Source organism: Etheostoma spectabile, chromosome 10 (genome assembly GCF_008692095.1).
Source record: "Etheostoma spectabile isolate EspeVRDwgs_2016 chromosome 10, UIUC_Espe_1.0, whole genome shotgun sequence".
Classification (NCBI taxonomy): Eukaryota; Metazoa; Chordata; class Actinopteri; order Perciformes; family Percidae; genus Etheostoma; species Etheostoma spectabile.
In genome coordinates, this window is record NC_045742.1 from 11,795,582 (window position 1) to 11,815,027 (window position 19,446).

Consider the following 19,446-nt stretch of genomic DNA (forward strand, 5'->3'; position numbering starts at 1 on the left):
TACAGTAAACTAAGGAGAGAGGCAAAAGCAATCAAGATCAAAATAGATTGCTTTTTACTTCAAACCGCTTCATAAGAGAGATAGAGTTTATGAAATTGGTACTTGCTAAAGAATAAAATTGACAATTAAAAGCAGTTTCTTTTTCTAAAACCCTATTAAAGTCTTTGTTCTTTATAATTAGCTTGAGCATTCTGAAGATGTTTATAAATAACAGAAAAGAAATGCAATTGGCTGACAACTTAACTCCTCTCACTTTGGAAGTGACACTGACAGGCTTCCCACTGAGGACGAGGTCACAATGAAGCCCAGTGATCAGGACTCTCACTGGGGTGCTTTGGGCTTCTTCCCAGGTACCAGGTCCAGGGGCATCTCTCTAATAAAGTGCCTCTGGGGGGTAGTCACACTTTTAAAAGACGGAAATTAAGTGGGAAAATGTCTGCTCACTCACTGATGTAATTATCTGTCCTGGATTAACATCTGTTCGCAAGCTTGTGTGCCAAGTCCACTTCAACATGTGCCAGTACCTTGTGTCAGTGCCGGGTATGTGTACCTGTGTCTATTTCCAGACGTTGTGTATCTTGGCACCAGCTACAGCAACTTTTCACTCTGACATCCTCCACCCATTCAACATCTGCGTATTTATGTGAACATCTTGGCTGCGGTCATTGAGAATACCAATGTTGTGACACCACCTAATCAGTTTTTCCAGTGTAACCACCACAATGTAGAACAGGTTTTCTTAGATGAAATTTTTTTTTTTTTACAAATTATATACATATATATATATATAAAAATTAAATATAACAATAAACGACAAGTTAACTCAAATTCCTTTTAATGCCACTCATTTTTCTGACGCACAATTTAAGCCTTGGTCTGCGCTGTTGTTGTGGAAATCAGAAAGTGTTGCAGCAGTTACGTTATACAACCGTAAAGTGTTCCGTGATAGCGTCCAGAAGAACACAGAATCCGCCATCCGCCGCCTGGCTCACCACTGCAGAGTGAAGCGCATCTCTGGTCTCATCTTTGAGGAGACCCGCGGTGTGCTGAAAGTTTTCCAGGAGACGTCAGTCCCTGATGGCGTCACCCAACACGCCAAGAGGAAGAAGGTGATCGCCATGGAGGTGGTGTACGCACTGACGAGGCAGGGCCGCACACTGTATGGCTTCAGAGGTTTAACCCGATTCACAAATAAAAGGCTTATTTAAGAGCCATAACATTTAAAGAAAGTCTTCCTGTTCTGAGCAAAAGGCTTTACTACTTACATTTTTAACTAAAGCAATGGTCAATAAAAAAGCAGCTTAGTTAGTTAGCTTAGGCAAGTTCAGTTTCAAAGTCCTTACAGATGGTTGTTTTCATTTACTGTGAATTTAGTTACAGTACGACCGGAGTACGTTGAGTCTCAAATACCACTTGAGGATTAAACACTTGTAAAATGTCCCTTTTAAAGCACATTTAGAACAGATAAAAAAATGTGCAATAAATTTGCGATTAATTGTGGGTTAGGTATGGACAATCATGCAATCAATCGCGATCAAATATTTTAATTGATTTATTTATTATTATTATTTTAGTATATACTATATATATATATATATATATATATATATATATATATATATACTATGTTATGTCTGAAGATTACTTCACTTTATTTGACTAATCATATTTTATTTAGTCGGGAGCCATATTTACTACTCAGGGGTCTCATTTCTAAAACGACAAGTGTACGTATGTGAATCTGCCTCTTATCTCGCACTGTACACACCCATTTTTATTCATAAATAGTTAATGCAAAGCACCTCATGAATGCTGATCAGTATGTTAAGGACCCTGGCAGTTGTACTTCCGTTACGCCGAAACATGACAACTGGCGGGGAAAAAGCAAAGAACTTCTCAGACACTGGTAAATTGCTGCAAATTGAATTATAATTTTGGCCTGTTCTCACACAGTGTAGGTAAACCTGATGTGTAGACTACCTACATTAATAATACTGTCCAAAATGGCAGGCATTACAACTCGGGGACAGCCTTGATATACCAGAAAAACAGTATATGATACGATTTAACAGAACTATATATTATATCCAAACAAGCCTAAGTGTTAAAGTTGAAGATTATAATATTGTATAAAAGAGTTAGCTGTCTGTCATTTCCTTCTGGAAACAGCCAGTTGCCCCTTTGTGTGGGAAGTGGTGTACGCACATTTTCAGCCCCATTTTGTGCGTACGCCACGTTTATAAATGAGATGCCTGGTTTGTTCTGCCTACTCTACTTTTATTATAAAATTAATCCAAGCAGAGACATGTTCTTACATATCATCCCTTCCTGTCTAAAAAACTCATTAGCATGCTTCATTTATCTATATCACATGCATCAAAGTGAGTGTCAGGGTGGGCGTTCACCTAGTGGCTTATTCCCACCTTAACAACTCTGTTGTAACAGAGCCCAGGTGGCCTGTGTGTACTGGATAACCTGCTTGATATTCATCTCACAAACCTGGGCTAATCCATTATGCATTGGCATTATTATACTTCATTTATTTTATACCCCCCCCCCCCACACCCCCTTATTAGAAGTGCCAACCTTTCCTGGTGTGGCTGTAAGTGTAAGCTAAATGAAGGATTCCATTTGAGTTGTGGTTATTGACATGCAATATCCAAAGGATTAGCCTGTCTTACTGTGGAAATGTCATCCAATATAAGCAGAAGGAATGTTTTTAGATGACTCTTGGGTATACATGGTGACTAACATGTATATCCACTGGGAGCAAATTATAATTGAACTATACCATGGAAAAGAGAACTTGCATCTCCTCTTGTTAACTGGGCCCTAATTATCTTTACTCTTCAGTTATTGGAGCATTGGGGATAGAGCACTGTGTCCTCTCTATTAGATCAAGAGTCTGGGGAGTTATTTAACTATAGGTTAATAAACTGCAGAATATCATGCAGAATGCAATCACAGCTCAGCCAATATTACAAATGATATGACGTTTCTGAGCATGTGCATTAAGGCTGGGTAAAGTCAGCTGTCAGGGTAGCATGCCCCTGTAGTTTCAGAAATGTACACTTGTCAACAAAACTATGCTGGGTTTTCTGGTATTTGAATGCCTAATATCTCAAATCAACTGCTCTTGTTGCCACGCAAATGGCTCTGGCTGGAGGATATTATCAAGTACTCTCATTACAATGCATGGCATGTTTTACAGAGCTCAGTTAGTATAAGATTTGCTTAGCCTTTGGCTTGTCAAATGATTCTATAATTGATTAGATTAATACTGATCAGTGCTAACATGGGGCACAGGGTAGACTGATGTCAGTGTAGAACAGACAATTGGATATAGTGCGTAAGTGTGAACGAATTATCAGTGATTAAATGGTTTGGGAAACGTTATTAAAGTAATAGAACAGTCACATCCTAATTTCTGAAAGGAAATTACCACTTATTAGATTTTTTTTTAATTATGATGGAAAATTATATAAACTGTATGATGTATTTCTCATTATAAGAATGTCAGATATACTGTATAACATGTCAGAATGCCATACGGTGTTGATAACACTTATTACGGTACTCAAGTGAATTCACTGCGTGAACCATGACCTGAACCAAAAAACAGCTTCCATTGTATAAGTTTGCTTGTTGGCAGACGTAAACCTTACTTTACCAATCTGTCAAACCACGCTTTGCTGTGACTACAGCGAGGTTTATGACCACAGCTCAATTTTATGCAACCGCTCTGATTTAGAAAAAGAGTTGATAAACACCTGTGCCACAAAAAGCTGAGTCTATCAAAATGATCATATTGTCCATTCTTAGCCAAAGTTTGCACAGAATATAGACTTTATCGCTTAGAAGCACTGCGGTTCCAGTTCTTCTACTTGAGTGGAAGGACTAAGATGACTGCTGCTTGTAGCTCTCCCACTGCTTCTTCTTTCATGCATCATAAAGGGCCACCTTCTTGCTTTAACACACAGTGGTGTCTTATCATCCCTTTCCACTAATTCTCAGCACAATATTTGGGATTTTTCCTAGAGCATAGAGGGATCACAAAGGGCTTAAAAAGTCAGCAAGAAAGACTTAAAGCACATGCCATGGGACAGCATGGAGCCTATATGTGGATTTATCATGAAATTCAATTAGTCTGCGAGTTACATATATTATTGTAATTTTGCTAATGGTGCATCTGTGGTAACTAACCTAAAGGGCTAGCAGGAGCTAAACTATTCATTGGCGAGCGGCTAATGCCGCACAGCTACTTTTAAACCAGAAATATGGCTCAATAATTTAAATTGTTTCTCGTCAGACTCCACCCTTTTCCAACACTTAATTTTCAACTTGAATCAATAAAACAGGATCACTACTTTCATAATGAAAATAAAGCCTCAAGGCACAGATTTTGAATTTTACTATTTTTATTACTCAAGTAATCATTTCAGCCCCAGACTGATTATTGATTACTAGGAAGCCTTCCTGCAAATTGCATGGAGATATGCACAAGATGAGGGGAAATATTAATAAATGAGCTTAAACAAAAAACCTGATGCAAGGAACCAACTTAGCACTACTTGTTAGATACATAGTCGTGGTTCAATCTCCAAGTGACAAACAATAACGGTCGGATTTATTTTAACCAATACATTATAAGCAACTCAACACACACTGTTCATCAAGTCGCAGATATCTGCAAGTACTGTGGCACAATTATTCATTAGTAATTCAAATAAAGAGTCTGTATAATTTTCTGTGTGGCAGCAGGTCCAGTGCTTCTGTTGTTTTCATTCATTTTGTTCATCAGGCTGAATCTCTGAGGACGCCATGCCATCTTATGTCCATCTTTTCTCCAGCTGGTCCACAGGTGGCTAAGTACACTTTGCTCTTATTTGTCTGGCCTGCCTATTCAATATTAGCCTACTCTCCATCCGCAGAACAGCCCCTGATATTGTGAGAGGGGCAAAAAGGCATTTGGCTGGCATTTCCCACCTTGGCTAAATCCAGCTCCCGGAGCCTGGGCCAAACTGTTTCTTTTCTGTTTGAGCACTGATGATGACACTGTTCCAGGTCTCCACCTGTGTCCTCCTCCTCTGATCAGTGCAGTGGCCATGCTGGGAGGGGATAAGCAACAGCAGGACGCTTTCATCTTTCCCTAGTGCTTCCGGGCTGAGGAGCATCGAAAGATTATCAGGATTGTAAGGTGTTAGAATCTCAATCTTTTATGCTTGACCTAAGATCGATCTACATGTCTGTGCTGCGCTATGCTGCGCTCCATTTCAATGAATGTTCAAAAATACTGTCATAAATTTAATATTTATTTTGTCAGTCTTGGTTAGTCTCATTTTAACTCCATTTACAGATACAACAGTTCACCTCATCCGTTTACTCCAGGGCCAAATGTTGGTTAAAGTTTGGTAATTAAGAGTGTTTTGAATAAACAAAACCATATTCTCTGTCTGTTTATTTTCCACAAAAATAAAGGTATTGATGCAAAGTGCATATATCCCCTTTATCTTCACACAGATATTTGCTTAAGCACATTTAACAGTAGCTAATGATTTACACATTTATAAAGGAGGAGTTACCACTTTTCTCAACAACGTATTATGGAGTGAATATACATTCACTTTTTTTTGCAATCACATTTTTTTTCTTATTTTAGTAAAAGAGCTAAACATTGGAGCAGATGACATTATACAGAAAACACATACTGAAGAAGGCACAGTGCACCTCCTCCACAATCTCTCCCTGCTACCAAATGTTTCCACACCAAAACAAACAGGAAATACAGGGAGGGGGACGCAACAAAAACACAACAGCAAGAACGATGAATATATATTAACTTTTTATAATTATTGATATGAAAATAACTGTGCATTGCTTTCATACAGTGATTACCTGTGATTAAGACAGGCTGCCCTGTCATATCATTTCCCACTCCTCCCTCCTAAGCCTCAGACACACTCAGCCTTAGACTCTCCCTCCCCAGTCTCAAGCTGTCTCCACATGATAAGCGGTCTGAGCTGCTCTCACCAGTTGGGTTAGGTGCCGGGAGCTCAATCCAACTATGTTGGCCCTGCAAACCATGACAGCAAATCGCACAACATAACAAAAAATCACACAACACGACAGCAAATGACACAACACAACAGCAAATGACACACAAAAAAAAATGAGTTAAGTTGAAAAATTGGACTACATTTAACGCGACTATGAGACGTTTTCACAGGTTATGTCTCATTTTAATACTGATAGATGGCAGTGCAGTCTGCTGCACGGACAGACAGCAGTCGGAGCTCAGGCGTCAGCAGCGGCTTCTGGCTTTGCTTGTGCTTTTTCTTTTAGCTCTGTCTAATTACCTTCTTGGGGTTGCCAAAACTTTCTCTTTGCAGGAAAAAGTCTACTAACATTAGCTAAAGGTCCAAAGGGATATGACTGTGGATGGTAATTGTTGATTTTGTTTGGAGCTGCCTATATGTAACAATTTAAGTGATTGGTCGGACCATAGAGCTTACTATACTAGCGGGAGCTGTCACTTGTTGCCGTAGCAACTTTAAACATCCATGTGTGATTTGTTGTCGTGTTGTGCGGATTTGCACTTCAGCCACTGTAGTTCAAAACCTATGCATCATCATGTAATTTTACAATTTATCAAGGGTGTGCAAAAAAATCAACTCAGTCATGATTCACATTTTGTTCTGTTTTTTATTGCCGTGTATACTATAAGATGGGAAAAGTAACTAGATTTACTTATTGTGAATGTTTTTTTTTATTGAGAATTATTTTTTAATCGAATCTTGAGCCTAAAAATCTATATTGAATCGAATTGTGACATTTTCTTAATCATGCACCCCTATAATTTATATAAACCGTTAGATTCAAAACTCAAGAAAAGCCAATACACAGTTATTTAAAAATGAGACTATTAAAAATGAGACTAACAGCACACAGGAAGCCGGTTCCATTTTTTAAGGTTTTTGGTAAACCGTTATTTGATTTGGCATGCTTTGAAAGGGTAGCAGCAAACAGATTAAAGTCATTTGAACTTGGCACAATGGCAAGGTGTGATATGTTCAGTGCACAATGCACTTTGCATAGTGCCAACCATAAAATGTCTGGACTGGTGTCCACAAAGATTGTTCCAATGAGGGAAAAAGCAGAAATTAAGTGATAGTTAATACAATCTGTCCTTAAAATTCATGCATCTCAGTATGAAATATACAGTATAATCTTTTCAGAAATGTCCTGTTCATGTTTTTCTCAAATGTGCTTAATTTGCAACTTGCCTGGACCCTCTAGCTGTGTTTGCAACTCTTAGCTAGCTTGCTTACTGCTTTGCTAGCTAAGAGCAGTCAGTTACAAAATACAAACATGCAGTTTTTTAAAGCCTTCAATCAGCAAAATGCCACTCTTGACCTCAGTTACATGACGAGCAGAGTGAGTGAAAGCAGGGTTTATAGTGGAACAGACTGAGTGTCTGTACGTTTGCTGTTTCTTACAGCAGTGATCTCAAGCACTGATAAACAAATTGTGGGTGCTCTGGCTTAAGAAGACATTAAGGAGGAGACAGAGAGAAGCTAGTGTTGTTGATGGGCATGGGCGGATGAGAGGATGCTGAAAAGCATGGAGGCATGGCATGCTCTTGGGGGTGGGGGGACTTTGCAGTACCTGGTCCAAATAATGGGGAAGGCCAGCTGGGGCTTTTGGCAAACATATTTAGGACCTAGTGGCAGGCCCTGAGCCCCTGAACTAATCCCGTTGCAGGTGATTATGTGGAGAGAATTTCAGAAATTGAGGGCTTCACCCTCTGTTCTCTTCCCCTATACTTCCTGTACACTGGCGTGGAGGTTTAAAACACAAATTCTTAAATTGTTAATTAGAGCTATCGTGTCACCGAAACAAAAATTACAACAAAACAAAAAATTTTTTTACCATTATCCTACATGGTTATGGCATGACATCGTCATGGTCAGATTCTAGTCAGAACATGAGTCTGGTACTGCTCCATTGGGTTTTGATTACGGGGCGTGTTTCAACCCAACCAGGAAAGAAAATGCCTCTGCACTCACTTGGATAGACCTACAACCAATCAGAGCAACGGAGTATGTGATGTATGTTGAACTTTTGCCAAATCCCGTAGGACGGACGGCAAAAACATCTTTCCAATCAACAAATGCCTTGATTGCGGTTCTCTTTTTCTCTTTTAAAATGAATGCACTGTCAATATCTTCTATACCAGGCGCAATGGAGGAATATCCACATCTCAATTCTCCAATGGCAGCCATCATTGTTGTAAACAAATTCAACCCAAGCGCTCTTTGGTGACGTGGTTGATTACGCTACTGTTGGTTGTCTGTCCATCAGTGTATAAAGCCCGCCCTGACAATTTTGTTGGTCCAAACAGCTCTGGTTCGAGCGTAACGGATCCCCAACGGATCAAGTCCAGACCAAACTTTCCAACCTCAAATGTTGTGGGTGGAGCTAAGTTTGGCTAGCATCCAGGCTAACATGATTATACAAATTCTGTTAAAAATAGTAAATTGATTATTTCCATATGATTAAACATGAGTATAATGTGACTTGTCATGGCTAATGTCAAATGTCAAAGCACAAACAATGTTTTTTCTCAACTGTTTCTGTCATCATGGCCAGATCATTATGTTGCATAAAAGAAACAGGCTTTTCTTTTTTTAAACTGTAACTATTTACCATCCAAAGTCTCACCTTGAAGCTGAATAGGCTTGGAAGCACATTTTCAAACCTGCTATTTTTTAAGCACTGAAATCTTTACCTGCCGAGTCAATCCCTGTCTGTTCAAATAAGGCAATCAAGAGAGGATGAAAGAGTCCAATTTTTGTGGTTTTGTCAGGAATGATTGACCTACTTTGGGTCAAAGGACTTAAAATTGTGATGTGACGACTTTAAAAGGTTTCATTTAGATTTATTTAGACGGTAGGATGCAGGTGTACAGAAGCATGGAAAATAAGCTCTTCATCATCTGGCATGGCTTCTGCCTTGTGTTCAATTATATGAGCCAAACAGTAATGCAGGACTTGGTGACAACATGGTATAGTAACCCATCACAACAGGGAAATGCAGGTGTTTGTACTAATTCTCCAAAATGTACATCTGCATGAAGAAAAATTTCATTAATAATGACAATCTTTTTAAAAAATGTTACAAATCTCATCCAACAAAAACAGATCCATTTTGATTACGTAACAATGTAACTTTGCCGATCCTTCAGATTAAACAAGGCTATCATTCAAATTTCAGTCTTGAACTATGTAAAAGTTTGGGTGGAGAATTAAAAGCAATTAGCAGAAAGTATGGAATTAGTACAGTATTTTTGTGTGGGTCGCGGTGCTTTTCAACAAAATCAAGGCAGACCATTTAAGCCCCACGGGGCCCTAAAATTACTTCTTTTCAGGTTACCTTAAGATATTTAAATGGAAAATGACAAAATGGTGTTTTTTTTCTTTCTCCTATTCTTTTGTCTCTGTTGCTAGATGAGTGGCAGGTACAGCCTGTGACAAACAGGGCTTGTAACATGCTCTAAATCTGTCAGGACTGATCGCACTGGCCTCATTTGAGTAACGGCTACATTGCAACAAAAAAAACATCCAGACACCATGCCCAGTTGATGATGAGATTATGAGCCAAAATGTGTGATTAAATCTGCTTTGCCTCCAACAGCCATATGGATGGATTGTACAATAACCTTTCCATAGGGTCCTAATCCTCTAGTGGATTATATACAGTATACAGTGTACATCAGTGCAGACAGGTATACATACATATAAAGTTGCAAATACAATGGATTCATCATCATTACAGATTCATGTTGTCTGTCAAATCTTATGTCTCTATCTCTGACACTTAAACAAAGTGATTTTATGTGATGAATTACATTATATCAATAATATAACTTGTTTGTTTAATCAGCAGCTGTGTTGTAGAATGTGTTAGATTCTGTCATTCCTTTTATTTGTCTTTATTGTATTATGTTCATATTTGTACTTATACATGTCTCAGGTCCCTCTGTCAGTTGTTTGTGCACTGTCTAATAATATAAAAATGGCATTACATTACTTCCTGCATTGGAAATTCATGTTGCAGTAGGATGTTTAGGATGTTGCAGTACATCCTAAAACGTATTAGCCAACTCAAATTGGTTGCATTTAGAACATGAAAAACTTTGTTAGAGACAGTTATGCAACAGCATCCACCAATATGCCCCACCCATATACTTTGGGTTTCTGTTCAGTTCTCTTTTTAGCTTTGTCACAGAGCAGCTTTGTCTTCTTTTATTTTCTACTTTTGCTTATTTATCCTGTAGTTTATTTTTTGTAATAACAATGATGTGTCATCATGATCTTGATCTTGCATCATGCAATGTGTGCGCTGACAGTTGAGTTACCAAGAGCAGCAGTCGACACAAGACAAGCTAGCGTTATCAGCTAATGCTACTTCTAACAAGCCCAAGTTTTTTCCAGTTACTGTAGCATTATGTTGTTTTATTTACAAGGACATGCACCTATACAGTAGCCTGGTTGACACCAGACCCTTCTCAGTTGTAACTGAGAGTGGGTCTGGGGAAGGTTCATTGACAGCCCATTTCCAAAGGGCGTCATCTCTGAGCACAATTGGATAGTCCTTCAACCAATCCGACTAACGATCCAGGTGACGTAGCAGCGACAGCGGCATCAACGGGTTGCTGCGCTTCAGTGGCATTGGAGAATAACAAGTGGCCGTCATGTTGTAATGTAAACAAAAAGCTGCTTGCCATTGCTGCGCTATCATCATAGTGTAACCCCCCCCCCCCAATGGTGGTGATTGATCCCTCGATTTGGAAAAATTGAAAATGGGCTTGAATGGGCCAGACAGACTTGCAGAGTTGGTCAGGGTTTTCCCAGGCTACCTATACAGTAACACTGTATAGGTAGCCTGACCCAGAAACTGAGGTAATCTTCATTACTAAACTTCATTGCTGTAAAAAATGCATCTTTCTTAGGAAAGGTAGAGGACATGATTTCAAGGGTACAGCTGATTCTGTATTTACAATAATGTAGTAAATTATTGAGTAAACTACCTAGTTTTGTAACAGTTAAAAAAAATTAATTTTAATTTTAATTGATTATTATTTAATTATCTCCAAGTGTGCTAGCAATTTGCTCCAGATTCTTTACTCATACGTTTTTAGATAGAGCTCTAAAAGAATAAAATAAAACTCCATCTAAAATACCGCTCATGTGTATCAAAATGACATGTGGGGTCTGGAAGGAATGGTAGGGTTTATGTGGTGGGGTCACTCTAGCCACTTTATCGACAGTGCCAGTAGCTTTTTTCTTGCTCACAAGCTAGCTGTCAATCCACATAGCAAAAATAATCTTCTCCAGACCTCAGCCATCCAAAACTCGCTGCCAAAGCATTTGACTCTCAGTGCTATTAGAGGATTTAGTTATGTGACTGTTTGACGTCATTTTTGTACCACTTCTTCTTTAATCTTACAGACAAGACAGTATGTCAAACCCCCTCTCAAGTTGTGGTTTACTCAAATGTAATCAAACTTGCGTAGTTTGTAGAAATATAATGAGATTTACAATCCAATAAGATCTGACCAGAAATGCAGCATGGAGTGTGTTGTCCGCCTGAAGGGGTTGTTGTACACAATCCATTACATGTGCTGTCTATTTTGTTGATGTTTATTGTTTTATTTGGCTTTCCAATTCACTTTTATATTCCTTAATGTTCAGACCATGTTCTGGCCTTATTTTCTGCATCATTGGGAACTGCAAGTAGAGTATGTTTTGGATGTCCAATGATATGACGGCGTTTGGTGTTTTTTGCCCCCAAATTCTCCTTCCAGGCAGCTCGGCAATAGTTATGTTTAAGGTAAATGTTAGAGTTAGGTGCCTGGAATGCGATGTTGGAGGCAAAAAACACCATAAAGCTGATATGACAGACACATGGAGACATTGATCATGATGGATGAGATTGTGTCCCACTTCTCATATGATACTTAATGCTTTTTAGGGAAGAATAAAAACAGTAATTAGCATCCAGTAGACACAAAAGGCAAAGTTATGCAAGACATTTGGTACATTTTGCTACATGAGGATTCTAAAATTAAAGCTTTATATGACATCTCATGGATTTAGATGAATTCTGAATTCTTTTATTGCAGTCCCAACCCTCTCTCTCTCTTTCTCTCTCACTCTCTTTCTTTCTCTCACAGAGCCAAAGGGTCAGTGATTAAATGATGTAGTTTGTAGGATGCATCAACCAGGTGGTGTAGAAACGCATCTGTTGTGTTAGTCCTGCAGACACGGTCTTACCCATGGCAAGCCTCAGATGTCGGAATGGTCCCAGCTGCTGTGTTCCCATTTATTTATTGTCATCTTTTGGACATCTATTTGTACAGTTTTCCACAAAACACTAACTGGTATAATTGGTACACATGCTCCACTAGCATTCCAGACTCTCCTCTTTGACATCCATCCATGATGATATCCAGATGTAAGGTTATGGGCACATTTAGTGTAAGTTTTAAAGAAAGACTTTACAGTTCAGCATGGCATGAGTTAATTCCTTTCTAGTATTGGCAGCCTAATATTCTAGATTTGCTGTAACGCCACTTCTTCTATTTATAATGCTGACATGCATGTCATAAAAAAACACGTTTTCAAAAATATGTTTAATGCTACATTAAGTATGAATTTAGGCAATTGTACTTTACTCCTTTTTTAAGGTGGCTATTGTGTGCTTTACACCACTACAGTTTTTTAACAGGTATAGTTACTTACTACTTTGCTGGCTAAGATTTACAGTATCTTATCTATCTATCTATCTATCTATCTATCTATCTATCTATCTATCTATCTATCTATCTAGCTATCTATCTAGCTATCTATCTATCTATCTATCTATTGTTATAGGTTATGCACTATTGGCTAGTTTAAAGTAGTTAATATTACCTCAACAAGCAACAGCATTAACATCCAGCTAACATATAAGCTGCATGTTAATGTTGTTCCTTGTGTAATGCATCAATAATAATAACAATAATAATAATAATAATAATAATAATAATGTTAATTAATAATAATAATAATGACAATGATGATGATGCTATCACATACAGGTGAAACAATAAGTCAATAAATTGATAGGCAGAAAAACAATCAGCAATATATTTTGTTGTGTTTTAATTATTCCAAACACCATTTCCTCTGGATGATAACAAGCTAACAGCACACAATATGTTTATATAGGGCTTATTAATATGCAATTATCAGGGCTGACCCCTTTTAGTCGATTAATCGACAAAATTAATATTTGTCAACTCAGAATGTCTTTAATCGACCACAGCCCTAGCAATTATGATACTATTTGAAATCTAGTTCAGCATCTTGTTTCAATCTAATTTCCGTACTATAACTTATAAAAAAAAATCTTTACTGAGTTCATTATTTTTGCCTGTAGCATCGTTCCAGTCCTTACATACACTAGTGATTCACTTGAACTCTACGGCCCTGACAGTTTTGTTGAAAGACATTTGATTTACTGTGAAACATGCATCCTCTCAAGATGCTTTTATGGTGCATGTGTGTCAGCAGGTGTTTTTATTGATTGTGTTTTTTTTGTTTTTACTGTCGCGTTATATGAGACTGACACATGGAGAGAATCCCTAATATCAAATGCATCTGTGTTCATGGAGATGTTATATGGTGGGATGTGTGAATGATTTATGTTGCAGTCAATTTCTACGACAAACATTCCCATATACTGTAAAGTCGATGAAAGGAAACTATAGAAGACAATAGATATTAGCACATATCAACTGCTTTATCTAAAAGCCTTGTTTAGAATGACATACTACTTAGTAAGCCTCCACAGAATTGAAGTGATACAACTGATTTAAATGTTCGGGAATTTGAAATGACTGGCAAAACAACATGAAAGCACATACAATATGTGCAAACTGTTTCAAGCATTCATGCAGGTACTATTTAAGCAAATGCAAACAAGTGTGCATTTTATTACATTATTCCATGCCTTGATCAATGAATTATTGAGATACATTATGTATAAACCCAACAATGAGAGTGGTTCATAGTATAATAAAAGTACTCACAAAGACATTCTTGTATATTATTTCCAAATTAATTTTAATAATGATGTCTGATATTTATTGGCAAAAAAATTATTTTACATTGTCCTCCCACTGCTTTTGATATGAACTCACCAGGCTGAAGAAAAAAGTGTGTTTTCTCAGATTTAGTGGGAAATTGAACTGGAGAACTCAATATTGGACCACATGAAAGCACAAAGCAAATCTTTGTAGCTACTGGACCTTGTATAAAAGTTATTTTTAAAGCCCTAGAGTGTAACATTATGGCTCATTTAAGGCTATGCAAATACTTCTTTTTTTAAGATTATTTTTGGGCTTTTCCGCCTTTAATTGATAGGACAGCTCGGTGAGAAATGGGAAGACATGCAGGAAATCATCTCAGGTTGAATTCGAACCCTGGACCTCTGAATGGATGCATACGCCTCTCAGTATATGTGCGCTTGCTCTACCCACTGATCCAACCTGGCCAAAATTACTGCTTTTTTTTTAGCATAAAATTGTTGCATGTCTAAAAGCTATATGTGCTGAGGTGCCAAAAGGCATTTCTTTTTGCCTGTAGGTATAACCTACACTTTTCTTCCTTGTCTCCATAGCTGGCAACATAATGGTATTGATGCTCCCCGTTTCAGCTCTGTGTATCTCTAAGCGTGCAGCTGCCACCGCCCTGCAAGCTCCAAATAATCCTGCGTTTTGGCAGAGCACTATAGCCTAAAATAATGTGCAGCATATTATCTAAGCTAACAACATATTTCCTTGTCAAGGGCAATTTAGCAATAGGCTTGATGTTTAAGGACTCATAATCATTCAAATAGCATCAGCTAAACACCCCTTCACAAATGTGCAAGTACGCACACACACACACACACACACACACACACACACACATAAACCACAGCGTGGTCTGTGATTGATTTGCACAGTGGCAGTGGTACAATAGCTCGGAGGGGGTGCAATCCTTAAATAGAAGGTTTGAAGGAAGAGCCAAGAATTCTGGTCAGCTGCAAGAAAACTGTTCTGGATGGTGTTCAACTACCAACAAACAATCCTCTGAAGTAAAAAAAAAAATGATTGTATGATTGTATCTTACCTGGCAATGTCTTTACGGCCAGCATTTCAGGTAGGGTAGATGGAATTTTAGCAATACTTCATCATTATCATTTGTTATTGAGATTTACCAACACAGCTATATAATTGTATAAAAAAGAGGTACATAATGTGAAAGCAATTCAGTTATTCACTTAATATTTAAAAAAAGCAAGTTTAAGTCGCAATAGCAATTAAAACAATTACAACAAAGGCCCAGCTTCCTAAATAGCAAAGGCATTTTCAAACAATATTGGGATTTGGAACCACTGCTACATTGTTTATCAAAAATGCACCAAGGATCTTTTTTTTTTTTTTTAGAAATGCATGTTTTCTTTCTGCCAGTATTAAAGTTTATAACGGATGGAGTTATTCTAGTTGATAACAAGCCTTACCTTGACTTGATGATGAAGGTGCAGTACAATGTTTTGCTGAGCCAGTCCAAAACTCAGCAAATTGACCCTTTGGTACCAATCCATCAGACCTATCAAAAAACAGTATCAATTTAAGTTTGAATGTTGAGAATGTGTTGGGAAATAAAAGTAAAAACTTGCTTCCAAATGTGATGTTTACTGTGCATTTACTAAATGCACCTGTGCCCATCTTTGAGCCCATGGGCGTGCTGGTCTTACAGGGAGGGGGGGTTCAGGTGAATTCTTGGCATATTGCTATCTTGTGGCAGCAGAAAGTGATTGACCAACAAAAATCTAGTCTGAAGTCAGTAATGCAGCATTTCATTGCTATTTCAACACCGCATTAGTAAAATGCGCCTAAGATCATGCACAGCACACGTAAACTATACTTGGTACACACACAAGGAAGTGCAGCAGCCCACAAACATATTACGGTGCAAATCCGCCATCATAATAGCAAAGTACCAAGGTACAAATGTGCCTGGCTTTTAAAGGGAATGGGAGATGACTCTCTGATTGGTTTATTGCATGGTACGCCCAAAACACACCTATGGATTATAAGGCACTAAGTACAACCCTTTTGAACTCTTGTAACAATGCATGTAAAAAATAACTTTTGGTTGTTTCCAAGAAAAACTCTACAGGGGGGGCTTTTAATATGAACTGGTCTCCATTCACTAACACCCTGACAATCAGAACTAGTTTTTTACATTTTCTGGGGGGAAATGTTACCTTTTCAAGACTCAGTGAATAGTGACGCAGTTTGATATTAGAACAACCACAACAATTTAAAGTGCAATATTGTAAAAAAGCTAGAAACACAGCCTTGTCAAAGACATGCAATCTCCATTATCTTAATAATATTTGGTACGTTTTGACAGATAATGCACGTTTTTAAATTCTCACGAGTGATTTCAGAAAAAACTGCTTGGACAAGTGGAAAATCGCATGTCTTCTTCCAGCAACTCCCCCTCCTCCCCTCAGTCATTCACCATTAGGCTTGCACAGTAGCAAAACCTGTTGGCAGTCTAAGCCATGCTGCTACCTGCTGAAATGTAACTAAGACAAAGCTCCTTTATCTGCCCTGCTAGTCTGCTGTCCTCAGCACACAATTTACTATTCAGTCATTTAACAGATGCTCTTATCCTGACAGGGGCATAACGAGGGCATTCATATATGGAGGGCTGATATTTCCACTGTGTCCTCCCAACTTTGTCAGATGTGAAGGACGTAGGGCACTGACGGTGGAGGTCACAGGAAACCTGTCTGGATAGCAGACTGTGGAGATTACATACTTTATGACTCCCAATTTGGATTTCTCTCCCTCCTCGTCTCCCTGCTTCTCCCTCACTGTTTTTCTCACTGGATTTCTCATTTCCTATGTTTTTTCTACCTGCATGCCACATTACATTTCGAAGGTGAATCCCATAAATACTGAAATTTCTTTGGAGGATAAATTACTTAGGATGCATGGAATCCTAAGCTTCATTTTGCATAGACAATGTCAACCACTGGAAATTCTTACAGCAACTTCATACATTCTGACAAGGCTAACAGTCTATTTTCTATAAATATTGGATTGACACAAAGGACAAAAGAAGGAACGGAGAAATGTGCTGATTTATTTAATCCTTTTGAAATATATATTATTTTCAGATTTGTTTTCCACATCTCACATTTGAAGATCCGTCTCAATTTTTTTATCTTAGAAAACAGGCCTGGGAAATTAATCTCCTAAAGACTCTTGATAGGGTCATGTCCAGACCCGCAGACAATCCCAGCAGGTGCCAACTCTGTGCCTGTATGCAACTGTGTTGGGCACAGTTCACTCTGCTTTTCCCTTAACTGCACCTTTTTAATTTTCTTAGTGGAGGTTGCATTAATGACCAAAAATTGGCCAGATAACATGAATGCGGTGCTGCAGTAAATTATGTTAATTACAAGACAATCAATATGTTGACCAGTAAACTAATGTACTGTGGAGGCTTTTCACCAGAAAAAAGAGCCACAGTTCATCCTCAGATGTAGCTTTATATTTTCTGTCTTTTACTCCTAAAAAAATGACCTTCACTACTTAAACAATGATTACAACGTAATCATGTGTACATACAGTAGACGTGTGTACTGTATGTTACTGGACTTAACTGAAGCAGTTGCCAAAATGAATAATTATCTTCTTTTGAATGAAGCTCAGACACCTCGAATGTAAGACAATCTGGTTGCTACAAAGAAAGGATTTGGCATTGTCAAACATTTTTATATTCTCTTCCTTCCTGCTACCAATGTGCACATCCATGATGCCATGTCAACAAGCGCCCACACATGACAAGCATATCATCCTGTGTGGGCGCGTTGAGAGTGTCAGAAAAAGAATATTAAGCAACACCCCCACCCTCAGTCCATCCCCCTGAGTGATGCTGTCCTTGTGATTTAAGCAAAAAGTAAAGTTCCAATTGTATAATCACAACTGGAGAAGAGTTAATATCTCACAGTGTAAAATACCGTTACAATGTTTTTGTGTCACCTTCTATTTTAGTTTAGATGAAATGTTTAACAATGCCTTCCTCCATTATTGAGTTAAAATGTGATTGGGTTGTTTGTTCTAAACAGTCAACAACCCCCCCCCCCATTCTGAATCTAGAAATCTTTTGAATAAATATTTTATTCACTGCTCCGGATAAACAGCCTCATCAAACCCTGATGAATTACAGTTATTTTGTCATCTTTTGAAGGATATATTGGACTTATTTCCCCTTTAAAATGTCATCAGCATGTCACTGGAGTGTCATGACATATTTTATAGCATTGTACAAATTACTTAAAATTAATTACTTAAAAATCATCAAAAATATATGACTTGGAGATACAGATGGAGTCAAAGCAGTGTGAGCATTTCTGTCCTTCTTTGCCCGTCGTCAGTCAATCAAGACTTCAAACCAGAGAGATTTTATGATTTATTAAAGTAAGTGATTACAGCCAATGCAAGTCACAAGTGCAGTTTCATTGGTTTTGGGCCAAGCCCTTCCAACCCACACACAACACACATAACCACCAACACCACCCCACACCCCCTACACACAGCCTCTCCACAGGCATGCCAGTAGTAAGCGGTGCTTTCACCATACAGAGAAAAGAAGGGCCAAGCGGCAACTAGGGCAGCGGGGGCACAACCTGTCAGGGAACTCTGCTGCCAAGCCTCAAATACATTTGGAGGTAGCCTCGACTGAAAGTGACTTTCAAAGTTTATCTTAGTATTGCAAAGACCCATACTCAGATGAACTGTGCACAAAAAACACAGATTTTTCTTAGGCAGTTCTTTCTTTGTGAAATGAAATAAAGGGGAGTAACATTTCTGACCTTGACTGTACTGACTTGTATCTGTGAAAGGTTTGTTACAAGAGAAGTGTTTTCACATTCCTCAACTAATTTCTGTTTTCTGTGCACTTTGAGATTCAAATGTAAACTGGGCATGATATAGTTGGGACATAGAGCTGCATAATAAATCAAATATACTATACACACATTTCCGTGAGTATGCTGGCCATGCAAGAACCGGGATGTTTTCAGCTTCCAGGAACGGTGTGCAGATCCTTGCAGCATGGGACCGTGCATTATCATGCTGCAACATGAGGTGATGGTCGTGGATGGATGGCACAAAAATGGGCCCCAGGATCTCATCACAGTGCATTGAAAATGCCATCAATAAAATGCACCTGTGTTCGTTGACTGCAACATACTCCTGCCCATACCATAACCCCAACGCCACCATGGGCCACCCGATCCACAACGTTGACATCAGCAAACCGCTCACCCACAAGA

General features: G+C 38.4%; 1 protein-coding gene and 3 long non-coding RNA genes across 4 annotated transcripts in view; 3 read left to right on the forward strand and 1 right to left on the reverse strand.

The window, feature by feature from the left end:
* The first annotated feature begins 298 nt into the window (after positions 1-298).
* On the forward strand, positions 299-1,208 carry LOC116697303 (histone H4-like). The gene is made up of 2 exons (XM_032528641.1): positions 299-350; positions 901-1,208. The coding sequence occupies exons 1-2, from the start codon at positions 299-301 to the stop codon at positions 1,206-1,208; spliced, it is 360 nt and encodes a 119-aa protein (XP_032384532.1).
* Positions 1,209-2,194: 986 nt separating this feature from the next.
* Positions 2,195-18,912, forward strand: LOC116696772 (uncharacterized). The gene is made up of 3 exons (XR_004333828.1): positions 2,195-2,255; positions 16,855-16,857; positions 18,902-18,912. It is a non-coding gene; the product is annotated as an uncharacterized LOC116696772 (long non-coding RNA).
* Positions 4,517-19,446, reverse strand: part of LOC116696768 (uncharacterized) — a 59,099-nt gene continuing 44,169 nt past the window's right edge. The window contains exons 2-4 of the long non-coding RNA XR_004333824.1: positions 15,610-15,698; positions 15,219-15,228; positions 4,517-5,163 (exon numbers count right to left, since the gene is read on the reverse strand). This is a non-coding gene — a long non-coding RNA (uncharacterized LOC116696768). The remainder of the gene's footprint in view (positions 5,164-15,218; positions 15,229-15,609; positions 15,699-19,446) is intronic.
* Positions 8,462-10,723, forward strand: LOC116696767 (uncharacterized). The gene is made up of 3 exons (XR_004333823.1): positions 8,462-8,472; positions 9,957-9,961; positions 10,543-10,723. It is a non-coding gene; the product is annotated as an uncharacterized LOC116696767 (long non-coding RNA).